The sequence below is a fragment of the Paralichthys olivaceus genome, chromosome 13, assembly GCF_024713975.1.
Source record: "Paralichthys olivaceus isolate ysfri-2021 chromosome 13, ASM2471397v2, whole genome shotgun sequence".
NCBI lineage: Eukaryota > Metazoa > Chordata > Actinopteri > Pleuronectiformes > Paralichthyidae > Paralichthys > Paralichthys olivaceus.
In genome coordinates, this window is record NC_091105.1 from 22,253,165 (window position 1) to 22,273,532 (window position 20,368).

Genomic DNA, 20,368 nt, shown 5'->3' on the forward strand with positions numbered 1-20,368 from the left:
TTCCTAAATCATTATTTGTCTGATAAGACTTAACAAGGTGCGGCATCCTCCGTCCTTAACCCTCAACAGGAGTAAGGATAAACTACGAAAACTATTAACAAGGGAAAAAACATTGAAGGGTTCCCTCTCCCAGGACGAACAGAAGGTGCAATAGATGCTGCATGTAACTAAGAATGTCAACAAACAGTATATTCAACATCGATTACAAGAAACAGCATTGCAGCCAAATTCAATACAATAAAGTAACAGGTGACTCCTTCCTCAGATGTAAAAAAACAACAGAAAAAAAACACAGAAAATGCCTCCGTACTGCTCCTGTGGTGTCATCCAAGCATCTCTAATCCCCAACATTCAAATTCTACTTGAAACAAGGTAATCTACATTATGTTTTTAGCCTTAATGTCCTCAGTGATCCATGCACGAATGTGTTTTTACGTTTGAAGGAGTGGTCACCATTTACTTCAATTGTATTTGATTTGGCTGCAATGCTGTTTACCCCTGAAACTCCAGACTGTTGAGTGAGTCCACTGTTTTGTGGACTCAAACACTTCACCCAATCCCTCATCAGCATAGTGGTGAATATATTAATGTGTGGGTTTTTATTTTGGGGTGAACTATCGCTATACATTTCCAAATGTAGGAGTGGCATATAGCTTTTATTTTGAAGACAAGACACACGACTTCCGGGTTTCTCCAGCCTGACTTCCCGGCTCTGGGAGGCGGAAGGCGTGCACGCGGAACTGATGCGGAAGAGCAGCGGTTGGACGTGCGGCTGACCCGCAGTGCAGTCTGGGAGCTGACAGCCGTCTCTGTTCGCTTCAAGCTAACGACGCTCATCTCTGTTTCCGTGCACACAGCGGGGCCGCGCAGCGACGCACCGGAATATGTAGCATATGATCACCTGTCGTCTGCGGACCAAGCTGCTTCCTGTCACCGGGACGCGACTCGTGTGAGCGGGTGACATCGGAGCTGCCGGGGCCCTGGCTGCATCCCCATCACTCCATCGCTACTAACGTTAGCACAGCCCGCTTCTCACGTCGCGGAAGCCGCCAGTCTCTGCCTTCCTCCTCCGGCCGGACACACGAATGAATGACAGCCGCTGGCCTGCGTCGTATCACGGTGAGATTTCCCATCAGCCTGAGTCCATGACGTTACAAAGTGTCATGGAGGGTGACGTGAGCTGAAAACAAACACCTCACCCAGCTAGGGACCAGGTAGCTGTTAGCCAGTTAGCTCCGACCCACTCAAACCACACTGGCAGTGACGCGTATAATCACATCGTGAGAATCCTCTTTAACCAAAGGTGTTTTTATGTTTTCATTGTGTCATGTGTAGCAACATGGATTCCCTCCTCAGTGCTAGCATAAGGTACGCTGCTGTGTGGGCGACAGGTGTGTGCACCTGCTCCCTGTTGTTGACACTGACAGCTCTGTCAGTAACTACCCATGTTCCTATGAGCAACAAAGAGAGGGGACCCCCTGTTACTGACTTCTTTTATGTATGAATGAATCTCCAGATAGGATCAGATCTTCCTGTCTGTCACAATAATGAACAAACACAATCTGTTTTGACTAATTCCGCACAAATGGTTGTTAACGTGTATACCTGTATCAGTAAACCTCTACCATGGCCCAAGTCCTCTCATGAAGCCACATTAAAGTCACATGATCCAGGTTTACATTTGGATCTGTACCAGGTTGCACACACTGCCTTAAACATCCCTACAGGTCCATGAACTGTTCTCTGAGAAATCAATAAAAATGTAAAAAAAAAATTAAAAGAAGGCTCCATCTCACAGGGTTATAGAAAGTAGAAAACATGTCTGGATCTGAACCAAAATGTTATAGGTTCTTCCCTGATCCATACCACATCCTTCAAATAGTGTCGTGGAAATCAGCTCAGTAGTTTTTGTGTAATCTTTGCATAACTGGACTAACAATCACACAAACGCATGTGACAACATAACCTCCTTTGCAGGGGTACATTTCAAAGGTGAATATTTATATTCACAGTGTAGGTTGGAAATAGTATTTGCATTGTTAGGCTAATGACAAGAACTCAAAAGCATTACTTCACATCAACAAGAGCTGATTTCATGGTGAGGCTGTGGTGACTGCATTGTCATGATAAACCCCAACCAGACTCTCACTGTTCACCAGCTGCACATATATCTGTTGTCAGGAACAATCTTTGAGAATGAATTGATGATAATTTTGTGTTATCAGTGTGGAGTTCCTCTTCTTCTCCAAACTTATTTGTTTTCGGAGGTCATTATGTGACTCAGCCTGTCATCAGCTGTCATGCTTCACTTCCAAACACATTAAACATAAAAGTAAGTGACGGCACATAATTGATGGGCTCCGGCATTTTGGTTCATATTCAAGCATGAAGATGACTTAACTTAAAGTAATGATCCTTTTGTGTTGGTGTTGTCTCATCGTCCTCTTGTTGTCTTTGTTTTGTTCTCTTCTCTTTTTCTTTAGGTGTGATGTACACATGTGTCCCCGGTGTTTTACATTAGAATAAAAATCACCCAAGAGAATGAATGCAGAGGAAGTGGAGCTGCTCAGTGACTCCAAGTACAGGAACTATGTGGCAGCAGTGGACAAAGCCCTCAAGAACTTCGAGTACTCCAGTGAGTGGGCAGATCTCATCTCTGCACTGGGTAAACTCAACAAGGTGAGGATCAGAGAGGTTGCAGCTTGGTTTACATTTACATGTAGTAGAGGTGTGTTCCAGTGAACAAAACAAATCTCTGGCTTTTGTCTTGCATGGGAATGGATAGAATCATGATTGAATTCCAGGAGACATGGGTGTTTACCTGCTCTGGCTCCAATCGGCAGTGATAAAAACATGACACCTGGGTGAACACTCTAATTTTGGCAAAACAGAGAGCACCTCAGTTTCCAGAGTGTTAGTGACGTCCAAATGACGCATCAGTGGAAAGAAAACAGAAAGCAAACCTTTCTGGCAATGGGAAAGGAGTCCTTTGCAAAAAAAAAAAAATCCTGATGTCATTGGTTTGGTGTAGCAGCCGACTGATTCTGTCAGATTTATTTTATTCATCAAAATCGAATTTTTTGCCATTCAGGAAATGTATACACCCTTACTGCATAAATTTAAAGTAACAGAAATCCAATATTGTAATCAGTTTGATGCTTCTGGTGTAGACAATTGATATCTTCGCCGTAGACTGTTTACAGTCCGACTAGTTTCTTTTATCACACGAGTCAAACATTTCTCCACACAAAGCAGAGTTTTTTTTTTCGTCCCTCACCTACATACTCTGCATATTCACATGCAGAACCTGTTTACAGAGATTATATTGCACATGGATACCACATAATTATTAAGTCGTCATAAGTCTGCTCTTGTGTGAGATGCAGAGTGGATGTCGCCCTGCTTGTCTGCATTGCTCCTTTAAACCGTTATATTTTTACGTCCTGTGCATCTCAGGTTTTGCAGAACAATGCAAAATATCAAGTGGTTCCCAAGAAGTTGACGATAGGCAAACGGCTGGCCCAATGCCTCCACCCCGCCCTGCCCAGCGGGGTCCACCGCAAGGCCTTGGAGACATATGAGATCATCTTCAAGATCATTGGCCCCAAGAGGCTGGCCAAAGACCTCTTTCTTTACAGGTAATATTGTCTTATCTACGCGGTAACGTAGGGGCCAATAAATGATCTTGACACAAGTCTTTTGCTAGTATCTGATCTTGAACATGAGCTCTAACTTCTTCATCCTCTGCAGCTCCGGGCTGTTCCCTTTACTCTCCAACGCTGCCATGTCTGTGAAGCCTGTGCTTTTGGGGCTCTATGAGACCTACTACTTGCCCCTGGGGAAGACTCTGAAACCAGGCCTACAGGGGCTACTGACCGGGGTCCTGCCTGGTCTGGAGGAGGGCTCTGAGTACTACGACAGGTAAGAAGAGCAGAAAAAAGTGCACATGCAGGCATTAGAACAAGCCATTAGGAGACAGCATTTTAGAGTATTATGAGGAGAGGAAGTGATTGCAGATTGTATGAATAATATATGAGATTTCTGAGTCATTGCAAGATACATTAAAATTGAAGATAGTCTTAGACATCTGTCTCTGTTTCAACTTTTGTTGAAAAAAATATCTGTCGTCTCTTACTTAGATAAAACAACTAACTAAAATGCTTGCACATGATGCTGTTTTGTTTCCATGTGTTCAGCTGTGTCACAAATAAAAAAACCTAATCAGTGTTATACTGCCAGTCAGAAGTTTAACAGCACATCCATTTTCCAAGTCCAGTGAATAACCTGAAATGGTACAAAGGAAAAAAGTTAATGTCAACAAAAAGAAAAAGAATTAAATTTCATAGAAACCAGGGATGAAGAAGAAGGTGAACTTGCAGATCTTATGCAGCAATTGAAGTAACTGAAGTAGTTATTCTGGGATATACTGTTTTTTGTTGTTTGTTACACAATGTACTGTTCTGCAGCTGCTTTGGCACTTTGGAAAAATGTCCCCATGGGGACAATAAAGTATATTTCATTGTTTGACTTCAGAGGTAATTTCACTGACAGTTTCTTCCTCAAGGCCATCACTTCACTGAACCCAAATAGACACCAGACTTTTATTTTCCCTGTGCAATACTCCTATCATTATTCATGTGCAATACCATGTAATTGCTATTTATTTCCATAGCACAGTATATTTACGTTTAAACTGGAGTGTCATATACTTTATTTTGTTTAATATATTTGCTGTTGTTTTTAAATGCAACAAAGAGTAGCAATGTTGGTTGGATGCAGTGCTTACACAATTTCTATAGTGAACTCATATTAATTTGTTCTATACTTTAAACAATTTAAATGTTTCATTATTTTTTCTATAATCAGTCAAATGTAATTTTCAGTAACAACTGGGTGAATGGAGGCATTGAGAGAATACTAACATGTTGCTGGAGTTGAACTGCAGTATCTTAGATCATTAATACACCCTGCTTCTAAACTACTCAACTACTGATACTGCTTTGTACAAATCATACATTATAATATCTGTCCCATAAGTGACGTTATTTTTCTTTTCTCTAGCAGACGCACTTAAACTTTAAGTCTATTTTTTTGTCTTAACATTATGTACATATTGCTTGCATATAGTGCATTGTCTGTATTTAATATCTATATAATCTAGATATTATCAGCATTGCTTGAAAGTTGACCACAGCCTCTGTGTGTGTGCGTGCGTGCGTGCGTGCGTGCGTGCGTGCGTGCGTGCGTGCGTGCGTGCGTGCGTGCGTGCGTGCGCACTTACCATGGATTGACATCAATGTTTAACTTTACAGTTTCTTCACAGTTTCTGTATCAGGGGTCATCTTAACTTGTTTCTCATTTTATTTTACACTACACATGTAGTTTTAGTACCTGATAAGTACAAGTGCTCTTTGTTTGTTTGAGTTGATTTTAGCTTCTTTCACAATGGAAAACTGAACAGCAGATTGCATTGTTTTTATCACCTCACCTTGAATTCCACATGGAGTTTAATTTCTGACTGGAACTCCCACTCCTGTAACACAAATGACTAATTCTACCCCTGATGCAACTTCTGCGACTGAGCAGTAATTCCTGTAAACCCACAGTACTGCAAGTCATTGACCATCTTTATCAGAGGTTCCTGAACTTCAGAGACTTGAAGCTCCCTAAAAATTCAGCAAAACCAACCATGGCCAATACCCACATTTGTACATTAGCAGCACAACATTAAAGTGAAGGCAGCACAAATAACCTTTATTACAATTTTGGTCATAATTGTGCAGCCCTTCTTTCAACACACAATGAAATGATACCCAACTAACATTAGAATGGGAATAACTATATTAGAAATCATACTTAGTTAGACATATTTAAATATCTTTTCATTTTTTTTTCCTAGAACAAAGCTGTCCTAGAACAAAGCTGTCTTTGTTCTTGGAAAAACATTCTGTCACCTGTGTGTGTATTTTTACCTTCGAGTACCACCTTTGTTTTGTTGACTGTGTCACTTTGCAGTCCAGTGTTGTAGAAGGGAAAAGCTGGAGTGCACCTAAAAGGCATATTTACAATATTCACTATGTCCTCCTTGTTTGCTTGTCGTAGAACCAATACCCTATTGGAGAAGGTGGCTGCAGCAGTGGAGCAGTCGGCCTTCTACAGTGCCTTGTGGGGCAGCATCCTGACCAGCCCCGCTGTGCGTCTCCCCGGGGTCTCCTTTGTTCTGCTGCACCTCAATCGCAAGCTCTCCATGGAGGACCAGCTCTATGTCATTGGCAGTGACATCGAGCTCATGGTATTTGAGAGGCTGTCAACAAAAAAGGGATTTGGACAGTTCTAGTGATGGTCCTGAGGGACAAAACATACTGCATTACCCTCTAGCAAAATATCAAGTTATTGTTACTGATGTTACAGTGATTTGGGTTATTAACCAGCAGTGCAGTGTTTTCATATGGTTTATTTTATCAGTATTCTGTAATGATGTGAAGGGTTGTGTATTTTGTAGACAGGTTGACCCACAGTTCTTTTCTGCTGTCAACAGGTGGAGGCGGTCAGCACCTCAGTGCAGGACTCGAGTGTGTTGGTGCAGAGGAGCACCCTGGACCTGATCCTCTTCTGCTTCCCTTTCCACATGAGCCAGGTGAGCTCTGCTCTACAGGCCTGTGCATCATACCTGAAGTATGGTGTGTGTGTGTGTGTGTGTGTGTGTGTGTGTGTGTGTGTGTGTGTGTGTGTGTGTGTGTGTGTGTGTGTGTGTGTGTGTGTATATATTGGAACAGTCACAAATATTCTGTTGTGTTTTGTTGTGTTCAGGCGACGCGCCCTGACATGATCCGGATTCTGTCAGCAGCCTTACATGTGGTTTTGAGAAGAGACATGTCCCTCAACCGCAGACTCTATGCCTGGCTGCTGGGTGCGACACACACAAACACACAATCACACACAGAGAATAATATGGCTGTTTCGCTACAGGAGAGATTTAGATAATTTGCAAGAGTAAAAGGAGTTTGTTTGTTTGTAAAAATATTACACCGATTCATTTATTTACCTGTGGTAGAAACGTAACTGTTCATCACTTTGGCAGAATCCAGCAGGAAAAAGCCTGAATATTTATAGCTCTGACTTATGAATACCAGCATTGTTAATGTTTTACATGGACCATGGGGACATCCAAACTTTGCAAACACATTGTTCTGTTTCGTCATTTGTGTACACTTCAGGTTTATGGATGCTTTTTATGGTCTTTTTTTCTGTTCTGTGGAGCATAAACCACGCTAATGTCTGCTGTGGTCCTTGTCTTACTGTGTTTTCTCTTGTTTGCAACTCACTGTGATGATCATGTCGGTAAGTGTCTGCATGACGGAGGATGCACACTGAATGTATCAAGCTGATTCTTATCTGGAGCTACTTGTAATGATTGTGGAGTTAGAATCTCAAGTTCCTGATTAACAGAAAGGATTAGGAACAAGGTTTAAGTGGAGTGAAGGTCAGAGTCATAAGTTAAGATTTGCAGCGCAGTGTGATTCTAAAGGCAGCATTAAACCAGATCACAAGCCAGTCAGGGTTTTTCCCTCAGTGAATTACTGTATTATATATCTGAAACTGGTTATGCTGCCACAGGGCTGTACGTTAACTTTATTTGCACAGAGCGCTGGTGCTACAGAGGCTGTGTGTATGTATATGTGTGTGTGAGTACACGCATCACCTACTCGCTCTCTTAGTGGGCTTGTTTGTTCAATGTTTAAATAATGATGTGAAAATGCTGCTTCATTCTCCTTCATTTAAGTTCATTAACCAAGTCGTTACATTTCTGTCTCAGTCGTTTGGTAGGAATTGTGGGACTTGGTGATTGTTGTATTGTCTCTACACAGACGGGGACATTGTTCTTACTAGCACGACAGAGTACAACTACCAAGTAGAAAAACAATGCGTCGTCAATTCACCTCACACACCAGCAAGTACGCAAACCCTCATAGCCCACACAAGCGACTGTGTTTCAAACACACGCACAAATGTATGACACGGGTGCTACAACATTTTGTTTTATAAGCACGTGAGATATATATGTCACACTGTGCAGCCCTATTCCATAGTGTGACGCAGTCCACGACACTTTTGAATAGAACTTAGTGATTATCATTAGGAGTTTACTAAGACGTAGAACTTCAAGATACAGATAATTTATCTTAATGAAGATTAGACATCCATTTGCTCTTCTCTGTTATGTTAATTCTAACTGCACGTCTCTGTTTTTTTTAAGGCTTTGATAACAATGGGTTGATAATAGGCCCCCGCAGCACTCGACAGAGCAACCCAGAGGAGCACGCTAGCCAATACTTCAACACCTTCTCTAAGGACATGCTGGTCCAGGTGAGATTTCAAACTCATTGCAAATACAGCTGAAAAGGCCCATATGTTACACCTTTCTGGGATTTAATTTGAGGTATTATTACCCCCAAGATGATATATCAGTGGTTTAAAGTAAAATAAAACTGCTGCAATGTGTATTTCCATGTCCCCGCTTCTTCATCTCTTTGGCGCTGTTTTCGCCTGCTCTTTAATTATTTATGAGCCCTTCCTCTGATTGGCTGACTGTATTCTGATTGACACGCGACCAGGCCTATCACCGGTCTCATTCTGGCACATTGACTAACTCTCCGATAAACAAGAATGGCGAGAGTCACGTTATAATGTTTGGATATAGCTGTAGAAGACCAGCCACACATTCACAGTTGGTTACAACAGGACTTTTCTGAATTGTAAGTTACACTGTCTCATGTTTGTTCAAGTTTTAGCAGGACAGTCGGCCAATACGGAGGAGTAAGTCCCGAGTTTCAGTACAGAGTTTCAGTCCCGAGTTTTAGGTTGTTGTAGGTTGAGAGTCGGTGGTGAAATGAGCCGATCACACAGACACTCTTCTTGAAATGCTCCAGCATGTCAGAATAAATAAAGCGTAACCGCTGGTTTCGAATTGTAACGTTCTTCGGAGGAATGTGCACAGACACATTCTCTTCCTTGCATCCCTCCACACTGCAGTGTTTCTTCAGTGTTGTTTGTTGTGGTTAGCCTGTGGTAGCTAACAAGCTGCTAGCTCAGGGGGTTGGTGGGTTCGGAGGCTGGACTGGTACCGGCTGGGTTGGGGCTGAGAGAAGAGTGCAGGAGTAGCTGACATTCTTCTACCTAGGAAGTTTGAAACAAGCCTTTTCAAAGACATATTCCTTGGAATGGTCTGAGTGAGTCCGCAGACTGACTGTTTTAATACTTTGAGGGCACGTACTGACCCCCTTCAAGTTATTATAGATAGTAAACTAGTTTTTTTTGTAGAATTAGAATTCACAACACACTTTTACAGAAGAAGTTGTGTGTGTGTGTCTGTTTGTCTGTCTGTCTGTCTGTGTGTGTGTGTCTGAGTGTGTCTGTGTGTGTGTTGGGGCTTGCTCCACATTTGGTAGATCTGGCCCTCTCTTTTTTAAATACTTTTATCCATTCCTTCTCATCCCTCTCTTTCCACACCTGCCACATCCTCTCTGGGGTTTACATATATGTCCTGTTCTCTTCTCCTGTTCAATCCCTTCTTTGAAGACGGCTCCCATATATCCCACAGATTTTAACACACAAACACACAGGGACACACACTTGTGTAATCTTTCTCATCACGCTCAAAGCAGCTGTCGCCCTCCTGGCATGTGAGAGGCTTCGGTACTCCAGGGGTTAGAACAGGGTGCACAGAGAGCGACAGGCACGGGAAGTTTTGTTTTTGATAGTACTTTTTTTTCTGTTTTGTTTTTTGTTTGCTCCTCTGCCATCTGCTCCGACAATTATTGGAGCTCCCTCCATTGGGAGAAGGCTGTTACTACAGAGACCGTCTGTTCCAGGCATCAGCCCATTACGTGACCAACGAAGCATGAAACACACACACACACCCAAAAAATGAAAAAATGAAAGGGAGTTTAATGCAAATATGAGATTGATACTGCCAAATATTCTAAAAGGCTAAACAAACAAAAATCAAAAGCAAATAAATGTTCTCTCAGTGGCATGAAAAGTGGCTTGGGAGTTTACAGATATTCGATTTTTACTGTAACAGGTATGTGTTTGTGTGTGTGCGTGTTCATGTGCCTCTGTGTGTACGTATTTTCAGGCGATGGTAGGGATCTTGCAGGGCAAGGCCCGAGGTGGTGAAGAGGAGAGCATCCTCATGCACGACCTCAAGCCATTTCGCATCCTCATCAGTTTGCTGGACAAACCAGAGCTTGGTAAGTGACGCCGTAGACACCATCTTCTAGTTTGTGTTGTAATTCTGTAAATCACGACATATGAAGCCAGTCACATAACTGAATATCAATATTGTAAACATTCATCCACTGTGGACATCATCACGTGTCTCTCTCCAGGTCCACAAATCCTAGAGGACGTTTTGATCGAGGTGTTTCGGACTCTGCATACACAGTGTCGAACAGAGTTGGACCTCCAAAACCAGAGTCCATTCAGCAAAGACCACACACACCTCAGCAGGTCAGCCCAGTACAACACCTCCATAAATTAACATAAAGTAGTTGTTTCATCAAATAGATATACAGGTAAAATAGAAAAACTTTTGACAAGTGGTCAAGATTTGAAATTATACAAACTGTGGAGTAATATGGAGTCCCATTTCTGTGGCAAATGTTCCCCTGTAAATTGTGAAAATGTGATTAATAACTCAAGCTTATTCATTATTGGAGTTATACTATATTAAGAAATTGAGGCTTGTAATCAACAGTTGCATATCATTTAGATTCAAGTATTGTTTTGACATGATTATAAATGTTGTTTTTATTCTTAGCAAATTACGAGAGAACAAGAAGACGGCCGAACTTATTAAAACAGCCAATCTCCTGTTCAACTCGTTTGAGCCGTACTACATGTGGGACTACATCGCTCGCTGGTTTGAGGAGTGCTGCAGGTTTGTGGGTGCAAATAAATGTGTACGTTTACACAGAGCTTGTCAGTTTATGAGCTGCACTTAACTAGTATCCAGAACATTTTAAAACATGTCCGGGACATTAAAGCGAGAGCTGGCGTCTGCGTAGATAGAGCATTCAGAACGCAGGGGATGACATATTATTGACACTGAAAATCACAAGTCTTTGTTTGCAACTCATTGACACCGCTGTCAGCTCTCAAAGGCTCTCGCTTCTCTGTTTTATATTTTCCAAACACACTGAAGTCAATTACTAGCTATTGTACTTTACTCACAGTAAAATATGCCTCTGATGCAGGAGGACGGTGAACAGCAGCACACGTGCACAGCGGCCTTCTGGATGTGTAGATCCACCTGAGCTCTCATTGGTAGAGTTCTGTCAGCTGGTGGATTTCCTGCTGGATATTGTTTCTTTGGTGAGACTTTTTGTTTTCTGTCTGTCTGTCTGTCAGTCCATCTGTCTTTTTTGTTCATCTTTCTTTCTATATGTCTTTGTTTTCATTTTCATCCTTCCTGTCTTTGCTCTCACTCTACTATGATTTTCTTTTATTATTAAACTTATTTTTTATGTTCCTTCATTTTTCTCTTTCACTCTTCCTTCTCTTTGTTCATTGTATTTTCAGCACAGCATTATTGCTAAATTTTTTGTTTTTCTTTTTTGTCATTTTTCATTCTTTCTCTTTACCTTTTCATATTTCCACCTCTTTCTCTTAACACATTCTTTGTGTTACCTCCTCTTCAGTCCCTTGTCTCCCACCTCTGCTTGTGCTTTTCATCTTGATTCTTTTTCTCTCGTTCCCTTGTGGCTCACACACTCCCTCCTTGAATCCAATATTTTCCCAACAAATAACTTTCATGTCCATTTGCGATTTGGCCTTCATCTTGTCACATTTGTCATCTAACTCAAATTTTTGGATCTAATAGCCACCATTATGGTGTTTGTGTGTGTGTGTGTGCGTGTCCCATCTGTTGTGTGTATATTTGCAGCCCCTACACAGGTTTGAAAATGCCTGTGTGTTAGGTTTCCCTGCCAAAATGTTGTTTGCATCCTCCAGAAATATGCTTGTCTTTAACTTATTTCCAATCTGAATAGGTTGGAAAGTCTATTAATACCTTGTTTAAATGCTTGTGTGTGTGTGTGTGATGGAGAGAGAACCATGTGTTCTGAGAGATTGTGAGTGAGAGGTTAAGTGTGTGTTTCTGCAAACAAAGTGTTGTGGCCTGTGCTCTGCTTGCTCCTGTCTGTTCAAACTATCTGCTCTTTCTCCTTGAAGCCTACTAGAAGCATGAGGGTAATCTGCCAGGTAAAGTACTGCTCTTTCCTGCTTTTTCACCTCACCCTGCTTCACTGAGGCTACGATAACATTTCTGCAACGTCCTGCCAACATTCCTCAGACCATCTTTCTTCCTGCCCTGCTCAGAGTGATCATTTCAGAATGATTGGCTCACATGTCATATTTTAATACCAAAAAATGAACATGATCCCAATGTGGCGGTGGGACTCTAACAGTCTTTTACATGTGGTGAAAACTAATCCTGGCTGTTCGGTATGGATTTTGTGAAAATGAAATCTCTGCCCAGTGTGTCTGTGCGTTCTGCATGCCTGCAGTTATTTCTCACATGTTGTAAGAAATATGACTATTCTAATTTACTCCCATGGTTACATTTTTTTTTTTATCATTTGCTTTTTTATTTTATAAAAATGTATTTTTTTAAGTTAAAATATGTTAAAAAAACTTCATGAGGAGATCACCCCACTCAAGACAAAACATTAAGGTGCAATAAAACCCAAATATTTATCAAATATGAAGACAAGTAAGTAAGTATCTTTACATGTGTCCACAGGTCTAATATATAGTAAATGGTAAAACTAAATCTGAGTCGAGCCTTCACTTCAGACAAGATTCTGTTGTATTTTGTCAAGTTAAATACTAAACCACCAGCACAAAAAGTATTTCTAAACATTAATATTTTTTAGGCAGAAAATTACAGTAGCAGAGACTATTTTGCTCTGATTATGTAGGTTCAGAATAAAACCAGAGGGAGAAGAGCTAATTCTAGATTTTAATGTGTATGAAAACACATTTATTCAATCACACTGTGATACATCGATCATTACAAAGATTTCAATGGTCCAGCAGAACTCTGATGAAGTTACCAGCAGTAATTACATCACATAAGATCCACATCCGTCCAGATTCCCAATAAATGCACGTTTGTTTCCTCACTTCTGTTTTTCATGAAATTTTCAGGAGACGTACATTGAGATCCAGACTGAGCATCTTCCTCAGCTGCTGTTGCGCATGGTGGCGGCTCTGACCTGTCATCTGCAGGCCCTGGGCCTCGGGGAGCTCACCCACTGTCTTCGCCTCTGCTCCAAGATCCTCAGCAAAGTGCAGCCACCGCTGGTGTCCCCTCTGGCCCTGCCCTCGGGCTCCCAGGGGCCTCAGGGCCATTCTAACTCAACCGGCAACTCCTCAAGATCAGCAAAGAATAACAGCAGAGACAAGGAGGACAAACGGGTGAGGACAATATATTAAGGAAAATTAAGTGAATGCTGCTTTCTATAAGAAAAATAAATTAATTGGGAGTTTTTTACTAATATGTTTTCGTGCCATGTTAACCGCGATAAGAGAGTATCTGGTAACACCACAGGATATCATCAAGGATGATCCACCACAGATTTTGGAAATTGCAGAGAAAAGGTTCAGATCAGAGACAAATTGTTGATCGATCAAAATGATCCAGTGTTTGAAGACACAATTCAAGACACTTGCAGAAATAGATGTCTTGCAGGCTAAATGTCTTCTCTAAATCAGGTACTGTGACAAGTGTTGTGGCCTGGTTGTGACTGATAATGAGTGTGACAGTGAGCTATAGCCAATGAGACTAAGGGAGCTTTTAAACCTTGTTTAGTCTGCTCCCTAAATTGCAATGTGAAACAAAAACATGAACCAAAGACATGAACCTTTGTTAGGACCTTGGTCCAAACATTAAGATGTGAAAATGCCCTAAAGACAGTGAGGAGAAACCCAAAGGATGAGTTGTACAACATCTACAAGCATGGATAAATCCATTCTCTCACCTTTATGTTGGATCACTTGTTTTTTGTTTACATCCCCCCCAAAAAATCCAGTCTCATAATTGTATCTGTCCTTTCTCGCGAACACCTTTGTGAGGAAAAAGCATCAGGGTCTGCAGTGACAGATCTTCAAAGAAGTTAGAAAAAAAGTGTGCAAAAAACATTGATTTAATTAATTCAAGCTTTGTTACTACAAGAAAAGTCAAGGAGTGTTAATATTGCACCTATCTGATAACTTTGAAACTAATTTTGTGTGAAGATGGAATCATGGCACCAAAACTACATAAATGCCACTGCTGTGCCAACCGCCGACTTTGAAAGAAACTTTCATGATTCTCTTCTGTCTCTGATGTTAAAAAAAGTCATTTGATGAAAACATAAACCTTTTTCCTGCCCTCTAGTCAGAGCAAATCCCAGTTTGACCTACTCGACCCACTTCCCCTACAAGCTAATGCCCAAAATCCCATCAGTTCAGGCTCTGATGGTGTTCCCTGGTCCCTGAACTGGGCCCCTTCCGGCTCTTGTCCTTCTGCCAGCCTCCTGTCCTGATCTACAGTTGGCTGGGTGGCCCTGCCGTCCCATAATCCCATGACACAAGGCATTTGAAGACTTGCTCAGAGCAAATGCTTGGTCGTCCTGGTCCCCGGCCAGCAAACTGGTTGATAAAGTGTTTGAGAGCTCATTGAGTCGTGATTAAAAGTTTAGTCACTCAGTCCCATATCTGGAGATGAGACAGGGTTTGACTGGATGGAGGTAGACCCATGAGGGGTAGAAGAGAGCACAAGTAGAGAGACAGAAGATGGTTAAACCAACAGCTGAGCCCAAGCTCGCCTTTCCTCTCTGAGGAAGGAGAGGAGTAGATTAGGCTGTTATGTCTCCAGGTGTGTCATATCCATCAGAGTGGAAAACATCCCACATACATCCACTGAATACTGTAACGCCCCCACCCCCACCCTGAGGGGCATATAGAGAACGTGCATGCTAACATGCCATCTGAGTCCAGGCTCCAGAAGTGCACGCTGCCTCAATCAAAATGTATCCCACAAATCTCTCAGGCCCTCAGAGCCTGACTGTGACAAAGAATCGTATGAACTTTATTGGACTGTCAGTCTGTCTGCAGCAGGATGTACATCTGGTGTACAGTTCACTCTACGCTTAGTCCCTCAGGACCCCACAGGTTCATATACAGATGATCGGTGTACAGAACACAGCAGTGAACGGTTGTGGTTAATATTGTTGTTTTAATAATGTTCATTGTCTCTGTCTACTGAGAGAAATATGTTATTATATCCAATAGTTTGTCATGTGGTTATTACACACTAAGTAACTGAAATGGTGGTAGTGTTTGAACCAAGTCCTTTATCCAGGTATCTGTCATTTTATATTGGAGTGTCAGTATATGTTATGTATTACAGTTAAAATATTTTGGGCAGAATTAAATGCCAATCTGTTATTTGGCCTCTCAACAATTGTCATATGTAAATGTAGGGTTCTACTTCAATATTTAAAAAAAGCCTTTGTTTCCCTTTATGATATAACTCCATCCCAAAACAAATAAGTTAGATACAATTGATGACTAGTGCTTTTCCCTCCATTAAAGGACCTGGTATTCAACTTTTGGAATGTTTACATCCTGTCTTTTCCTCTGTAGAGGTGCAAACATGAGCACGGCTTTATATCAATTACCTCCTTTGAAAATATATTGAAACAAAAGTCCATATACCAGCCAGCTCTATGTGGGAATCAGCACAAATTTCCTGGCTCTCTGTATTTTCACAATAGCAAAACTCAGCATTTTCCATCCCTCTTTGCTAAACGTCCTTCATCACCTGCCTCTCTTCATGCAGGCTCTCCCAGCTACACTGGAGCAGCCTGGCAGTATAGATGTTTTTGAGGATGGGGAAAACCCTCTCAGCAGTCGCTCCTCAGAATGTGGCTTCACAGACTTTGTCCAGTACCTGGGAGATGGTCCCCAGGAAACGGAACGCATCCCCCATTCCCACTCAGCGGTCAAAGCAGGCCGACGCTCCTCAGGCCCATCTCAGACCAAGCCCGTGGACAAACCAGTCATGCAGTGCTGCCTGGAGCACTTCCAGCAGTTTCTCTCCCGACTCATCAGCCTGTATATCACCCCGGGGTCTGTCGACAGACCTGAGGATGTAAGAACTGAAGTCATGCGGCCGGGGCCCCTGGTTTCAGATGGCCCCCAGCACTGTGATTATACAGAGATGTGCTCAGAAGGAGGGTTGGTCCAGAGGGAGTATGTTGCTGCCTTCACTGCTGCTTGCCAGCTCTTCCTAGAATGCTCCAGTTTCCCTGTCTACATCGCAGAGGGAAACCTCAAGTCCTCACCCACACAGGAGGAGCAGTTGGGTAAGAGCCAAAAACCCACTAATAATTATTGAAGGACCACATAAGTACTTTTGAAGTACTTCAAATATGTATAATGCTCCTATGCTTAGAATTGGAGGGAGGGACTATCTGAATATTGTAATTGAATATTTATAGAGGGTAACTGTAATTTTTTCCGACAATAAAACATTAGAGTAAAAGATAAAGATGTACTGCATTGGGTTAAAGTATATCCTTACTGCATCCATACAGACAGCGAGCAGGTCCGTCTGCCAGTGTGGCTGCAGACACTGATGGACGCCTCCTGCCTCGCCAGTGACTTCAGCCTACAGGGCGTCGCCATCTCCCTACTCATGGACCTCATAGGACTCACCCAGTCGGTTGCCATGGTGACAGCTGAGAGCGTGGCATCTGGCGACAACACGGAGTCCCCCCAGCCCATGAGCCCCAGCCAGGGTCGCGTTGCTGTTGTCATCAGGCCACCGCTCACTCAGGGAATCCTGAAGTACATCGCTGATAAGACGGACTTCTTCAAGGTTAGAGATCTCGTTTCAGGTTGAAGCCAAACTGTTGGTGGTCTTCATTGTTTCCATGTTTTTTTTAAATCTTCAACCCATTAAGACCTAAGGTGCTGAATAAAAATTCACTTTAAAAGTGTTGTTTGAAAACAACCCCTGCATAGGGTTTTCTGGAGAGCTGACAGAAGTGCCAACATTCGCAAAAATAATTTCACAGCCACTGAATCAGAAAGAAGCATGAAATAGAAAAACATTTACTACGTTAAACATTGGGCTTTAATTGCAAATCATCATCATTAAACTACACTTCATTTTTTTAAAAACAACAAAGCTGGAAAACTCAGAGATCCCTTTTTCTTATTCCTCAAACATGTCTTTTATAGACTGAGCAAATTTTGCATCCGTTCTTAATGTGTCATTCCTCTGCTCAGAGTGTGGCCTTGATCTTGTGGGACCAGTTGAGCGAAGGGACACCTCAACACCATCAACGCAGCGTAGAGCTTTTTTACCAGCTCCACAACCTGGTGCCTTCCTCCAGCATCTGTGAGGACGTCATCAGTCAGCAACTCATGCACAGAGACAAGGTCAGCACAGTGCACACATTACCAGTTAAATAGAAGCACATAAACACCATTAAATCCTTATGTTTTCTTTCAGAGAATTCGGTTGGAGGCCCATGTGAAGTTCTCTGTGCTGTGGCATTTGACACGAGATTTGAACATCACCAAGTCCTCTCCTTTTAGTCGTACATTTGACAGGTAGGATCTGTTGACAACATTGAAATGGTGAATGTGTGATACAGTTGTATCTTCCATTTTTCTCTTTATTTTTTCCCTTATCCACTTTCTCTCTCCATTCCATTTCACTTCTTCCCGCAGATCTCTCTTCATCATGCTCGACAGTCTGAGTTATTGGGATCCATGTACCAGTGCTGTTGGTCGGGCTTGGCTTAGTCAGGTCCTTCAGAGACATGATATAGCTCGGGTCCTTGAGCCACTTCTCCTCCTACTGCTCCACCCAAAGACCCACCGAGTGTCCATTCAGAAGGTACAAGCCCAGCGGCACTGGGCCCAGGTCTTTCCTGAACCACCTGAACAGGAGCCATCAGAACTTATCTACACCAGGGACTCTGGCTTCTCCGACAGTGAGCGATGACCATTCAATTATTTAGGTGCTTCATGATAAGAGCATCTGTTTGTGTTAACTATTTCTTCATCTTTCTGTCTATCATTAGACTTCAGTCAGTTCCACCGGGAGAGGATTACACAAGAGGAGCTCCGAAGTCTGGCGATGGGCGACATGGAGCCTTTCTGCCTGACTGTGAACCCGTTGAGTGACAGCCTGTCCTTACTGAGCCTGAGCAGTGAGAACTTGCAACTAGCTGGTGCATATCAGCCTGCTGACCAGCAGGGGGAGGCCCAAAGCTCAGAGTCCAGTGGTTCTCATTCATCAACAGTGGAAAATGGCAGCTTTGAGGAACCAGAGGGTGTCAACAGTGCAGTAAATGGCTCAGACCAACAGCCTGGTTCCTCAGATGACTTGTCAGAGGACTCTGTGGAAGTTGTTGTGTCCTCTGTTATTAAAGAGCTAATCGACCGGGTTCAGAGTTTAGCAGATGAGGGATCGCTTGAAGTCGCGTATCCACCTGAGAACTGGCCGCAGACAGACACAGACAGCACTTCCTCAGATACCTCGACTGGTCTCCGTCTTGACGCCGGACCTCTTTCCATCTCCAACCACCAGACTCTGCCGGAGATGCTGGCTGAAGGCACACTCGAGTTCCTCTCTGTCACACAGGCTGATATATTGGCAGAGGAGCAGCGTAAAGAGGGTATCACCCGTCATAGTTCCTCTCCTTCCATTGTCACGTTGCCAGACAGCTCTGACCCCGCCACCCCAGACCACAACCTGCGAGTCGATGACCCTCAGGCCCGCAAACGTAGCCACAGCAGCACCCAGCTCAGTCTTAAAGGAAAAATCATGGAGAGGCTGGCAGACAAGTCTCCGGGGGCCAAGCCCAAGATCAAGAAGTCCAAGAGGAAAGAGGAGGAGAGGCAGAGAAAGGCAGCCAATCAAGCCGAGAAACTGCGGCTGCCCAGTATTTTCTTTGGGGACAGCCTGGACCTAGAGAACTGGTACAGCTGCGGGGAAGGTGAGGTATCAGAGATTGAGAGTGACACTGGCTCACCCAGTGACTGCCCTGGTGGAACTGTTGGGGGTGTCAGTGCCACAGGACGCAGATCATCCTCTGCCCCACCTCGTTTTAACATCCACCCTCTCTACCAGCATGTTCTGCTCTACCTCCAGCTGTACGACTCCTCCCGGTCCCTGCATGCTCTGTCAGCCATCGCAGCCATGCTGAAAGCAACGCCCTCAGGGTTTGTAAGTGCCATCTCCACCACCAGCATCAACAACACCTACACTCCACAGCTCTCTTTGCTCCAAAACCTCCTAGCACGTCACAGGGTCTCCGTCATGGGCAAAGACTTCTACTGCCCCATCCCCCAGGACTCCCACTCCCACTCATTTCGCAGCGCCATGTACCTGGAGATAATCATCTCGCTTTGTCTTTATTTCCTAAGAAGCTATTACTCTGCCCACTTGACGGCAGGCCCTCAGGACTTGGCAGGAAACCGAGCCATGCAGCTGACCAGCGTGGAGGTCTTAGCTCTCCTCTTCAGCGAGCTTTCCAAAGTCACAGGTGGCTCTGCAAAGGGCTTTGCTAGTTTCATCAGTGATGTCCTCTCTAAGTGCAAAGTTCAAAAGGTGGTCCTCCATTGCCTGCTTTCCTCTATATTCAGTGCTCAGAAATGGCACGAGCAGCGGGTGGCAGGTGTTAATGTGGCCACAGTGGAGGAGGGTCTGTCTGAGGACAGTGTGATCAACCTGTCAGAGGACCAGATTGACAGCTGTAGCGCTGTCCAGTCACAGTTGTTAAGACTGTTGCAGAGCCTTGTTGTACTTGAGCATAGAGTTCTGGTGCCAGCTGATGAAGGAGGAGAAGGAGGACCCGTGGGAGGAGGTGCAGGAGGTGGAGTGACAGGAGGCACCACCGGCGCAGGGTTTGAGATTCTCGGTGGAGAAGTGGAGCACGTTAACCCTCAGCAGCCAATGACATCACTCCAATACTTGCATGGACAGCCAATCACAGCGCAGGGAATGTTCCTTTGTGCAGTGATCAGGGCACTTCATCAGCACCATGCGTGTAAGATGCATCCACAGTGGATCGGGCTCATAACGGCCACACTGCCATACATGGGGAGGGTGCTGAGGAGGGTCGTGGCCTCCGTCACTCTGCAGCTTTGCAGGAACCTGGACAACCTTCTTCAGCAGTACCGCTACGAGACGGGGATAATTGATGCAAGGTATAAACATCCACATGGATTGTATTAACATCCATTAGCTATAGTACAATCACAGACAGCTATCATACAGGAAGTACAAGCACTAAAATAA

The 20,368-nt window shown here is 43.5% G+C and overlaps 1 protein-coding gene across 6 annotated transcripts in view; it reads left to right on the forward strand.

Annotated features, from left to right (window-relative positions):
• Positions 1-713: 713 nt before the first annotated feature.
• The window catches only part of dop1a (DOP1 leucine zipper like protein A), a 29,698-nt gene continuing 10,043 nt past the window's right edge, over positions 714-20,368 (forward strand). Inside the window, exons 1-20 of one of the 6 annotated variants that reach the window (XM_020091312.2) lie at positions 727-1,119; positions 2,484-2,679; positions 3,457-3,638; positions 3,751-3,921; positions 6,103-6,292; positions 6,539-6,637; positions 6,811-6,910; positions 8,258-8,367; positions 10,139-10,253; positions 10,392-10,512; positions 10,823-10,942; positions 11,259-11,376; positions 12,235-12,264; positions 13,213-13,482; positions 15,890-16,415; positions 16,647-16,930; positions 17,344-17,496; positions 17,570-17,670; positions 17,791-18,056; positions 18,147-20,277. In XM_020091312.2, the coding sequence (XP_019946871.1) occupies positions 2,542-2,679; positions 3,457-3,638; positions 3,751-3,921; positions 6,103-6,292; positions 6,539-6,637; positions 6,811-6,910; positions 8,258-8,367; positions 10,139-10,253; positions 10,392-10,512; positions 10,823-10,942; positions 11,259-11,376; positions 12,235-12,264; positions 13,213-13,482; positions 15,890-16,415; positions 16,647-16,930; positions 17,344-17,496; positions 17,570-17,670; positions 17,791-18,056; positions 18,147-20,277 (5,225 nt within the window). In that variant the 5' untranslated portion in view covers positions 727-1,119; positions 2,484-2,541. Of the gene's footprint in view, positions 1,120-2,483; positions 2,680-3,456; positions 3,639-3,750; positions 3,922-6,102; positions 6,293-6,538; positions 6,638-6,810; positions 7,956-8,257; positions 8,368-10,138; positions 10,254-10,391; positions 10,513-10,822; positions 10,943-11,258; positions 11,377-12,234; positions 12,265-13,212; positions 13,483-15,889; positions 16,416-16,646; positions 16,931-17,343; positions 17,497-17,569; positions 17,671-17,790; positions 18,057-18,146; positions 20,278-20,368 lie in introns of those variants that run through there. The other 5 variants (XM_069536691.1, XM_020091313.2, XM_069536694.1 and 2 more) reach the window with 5 other exon arrangements.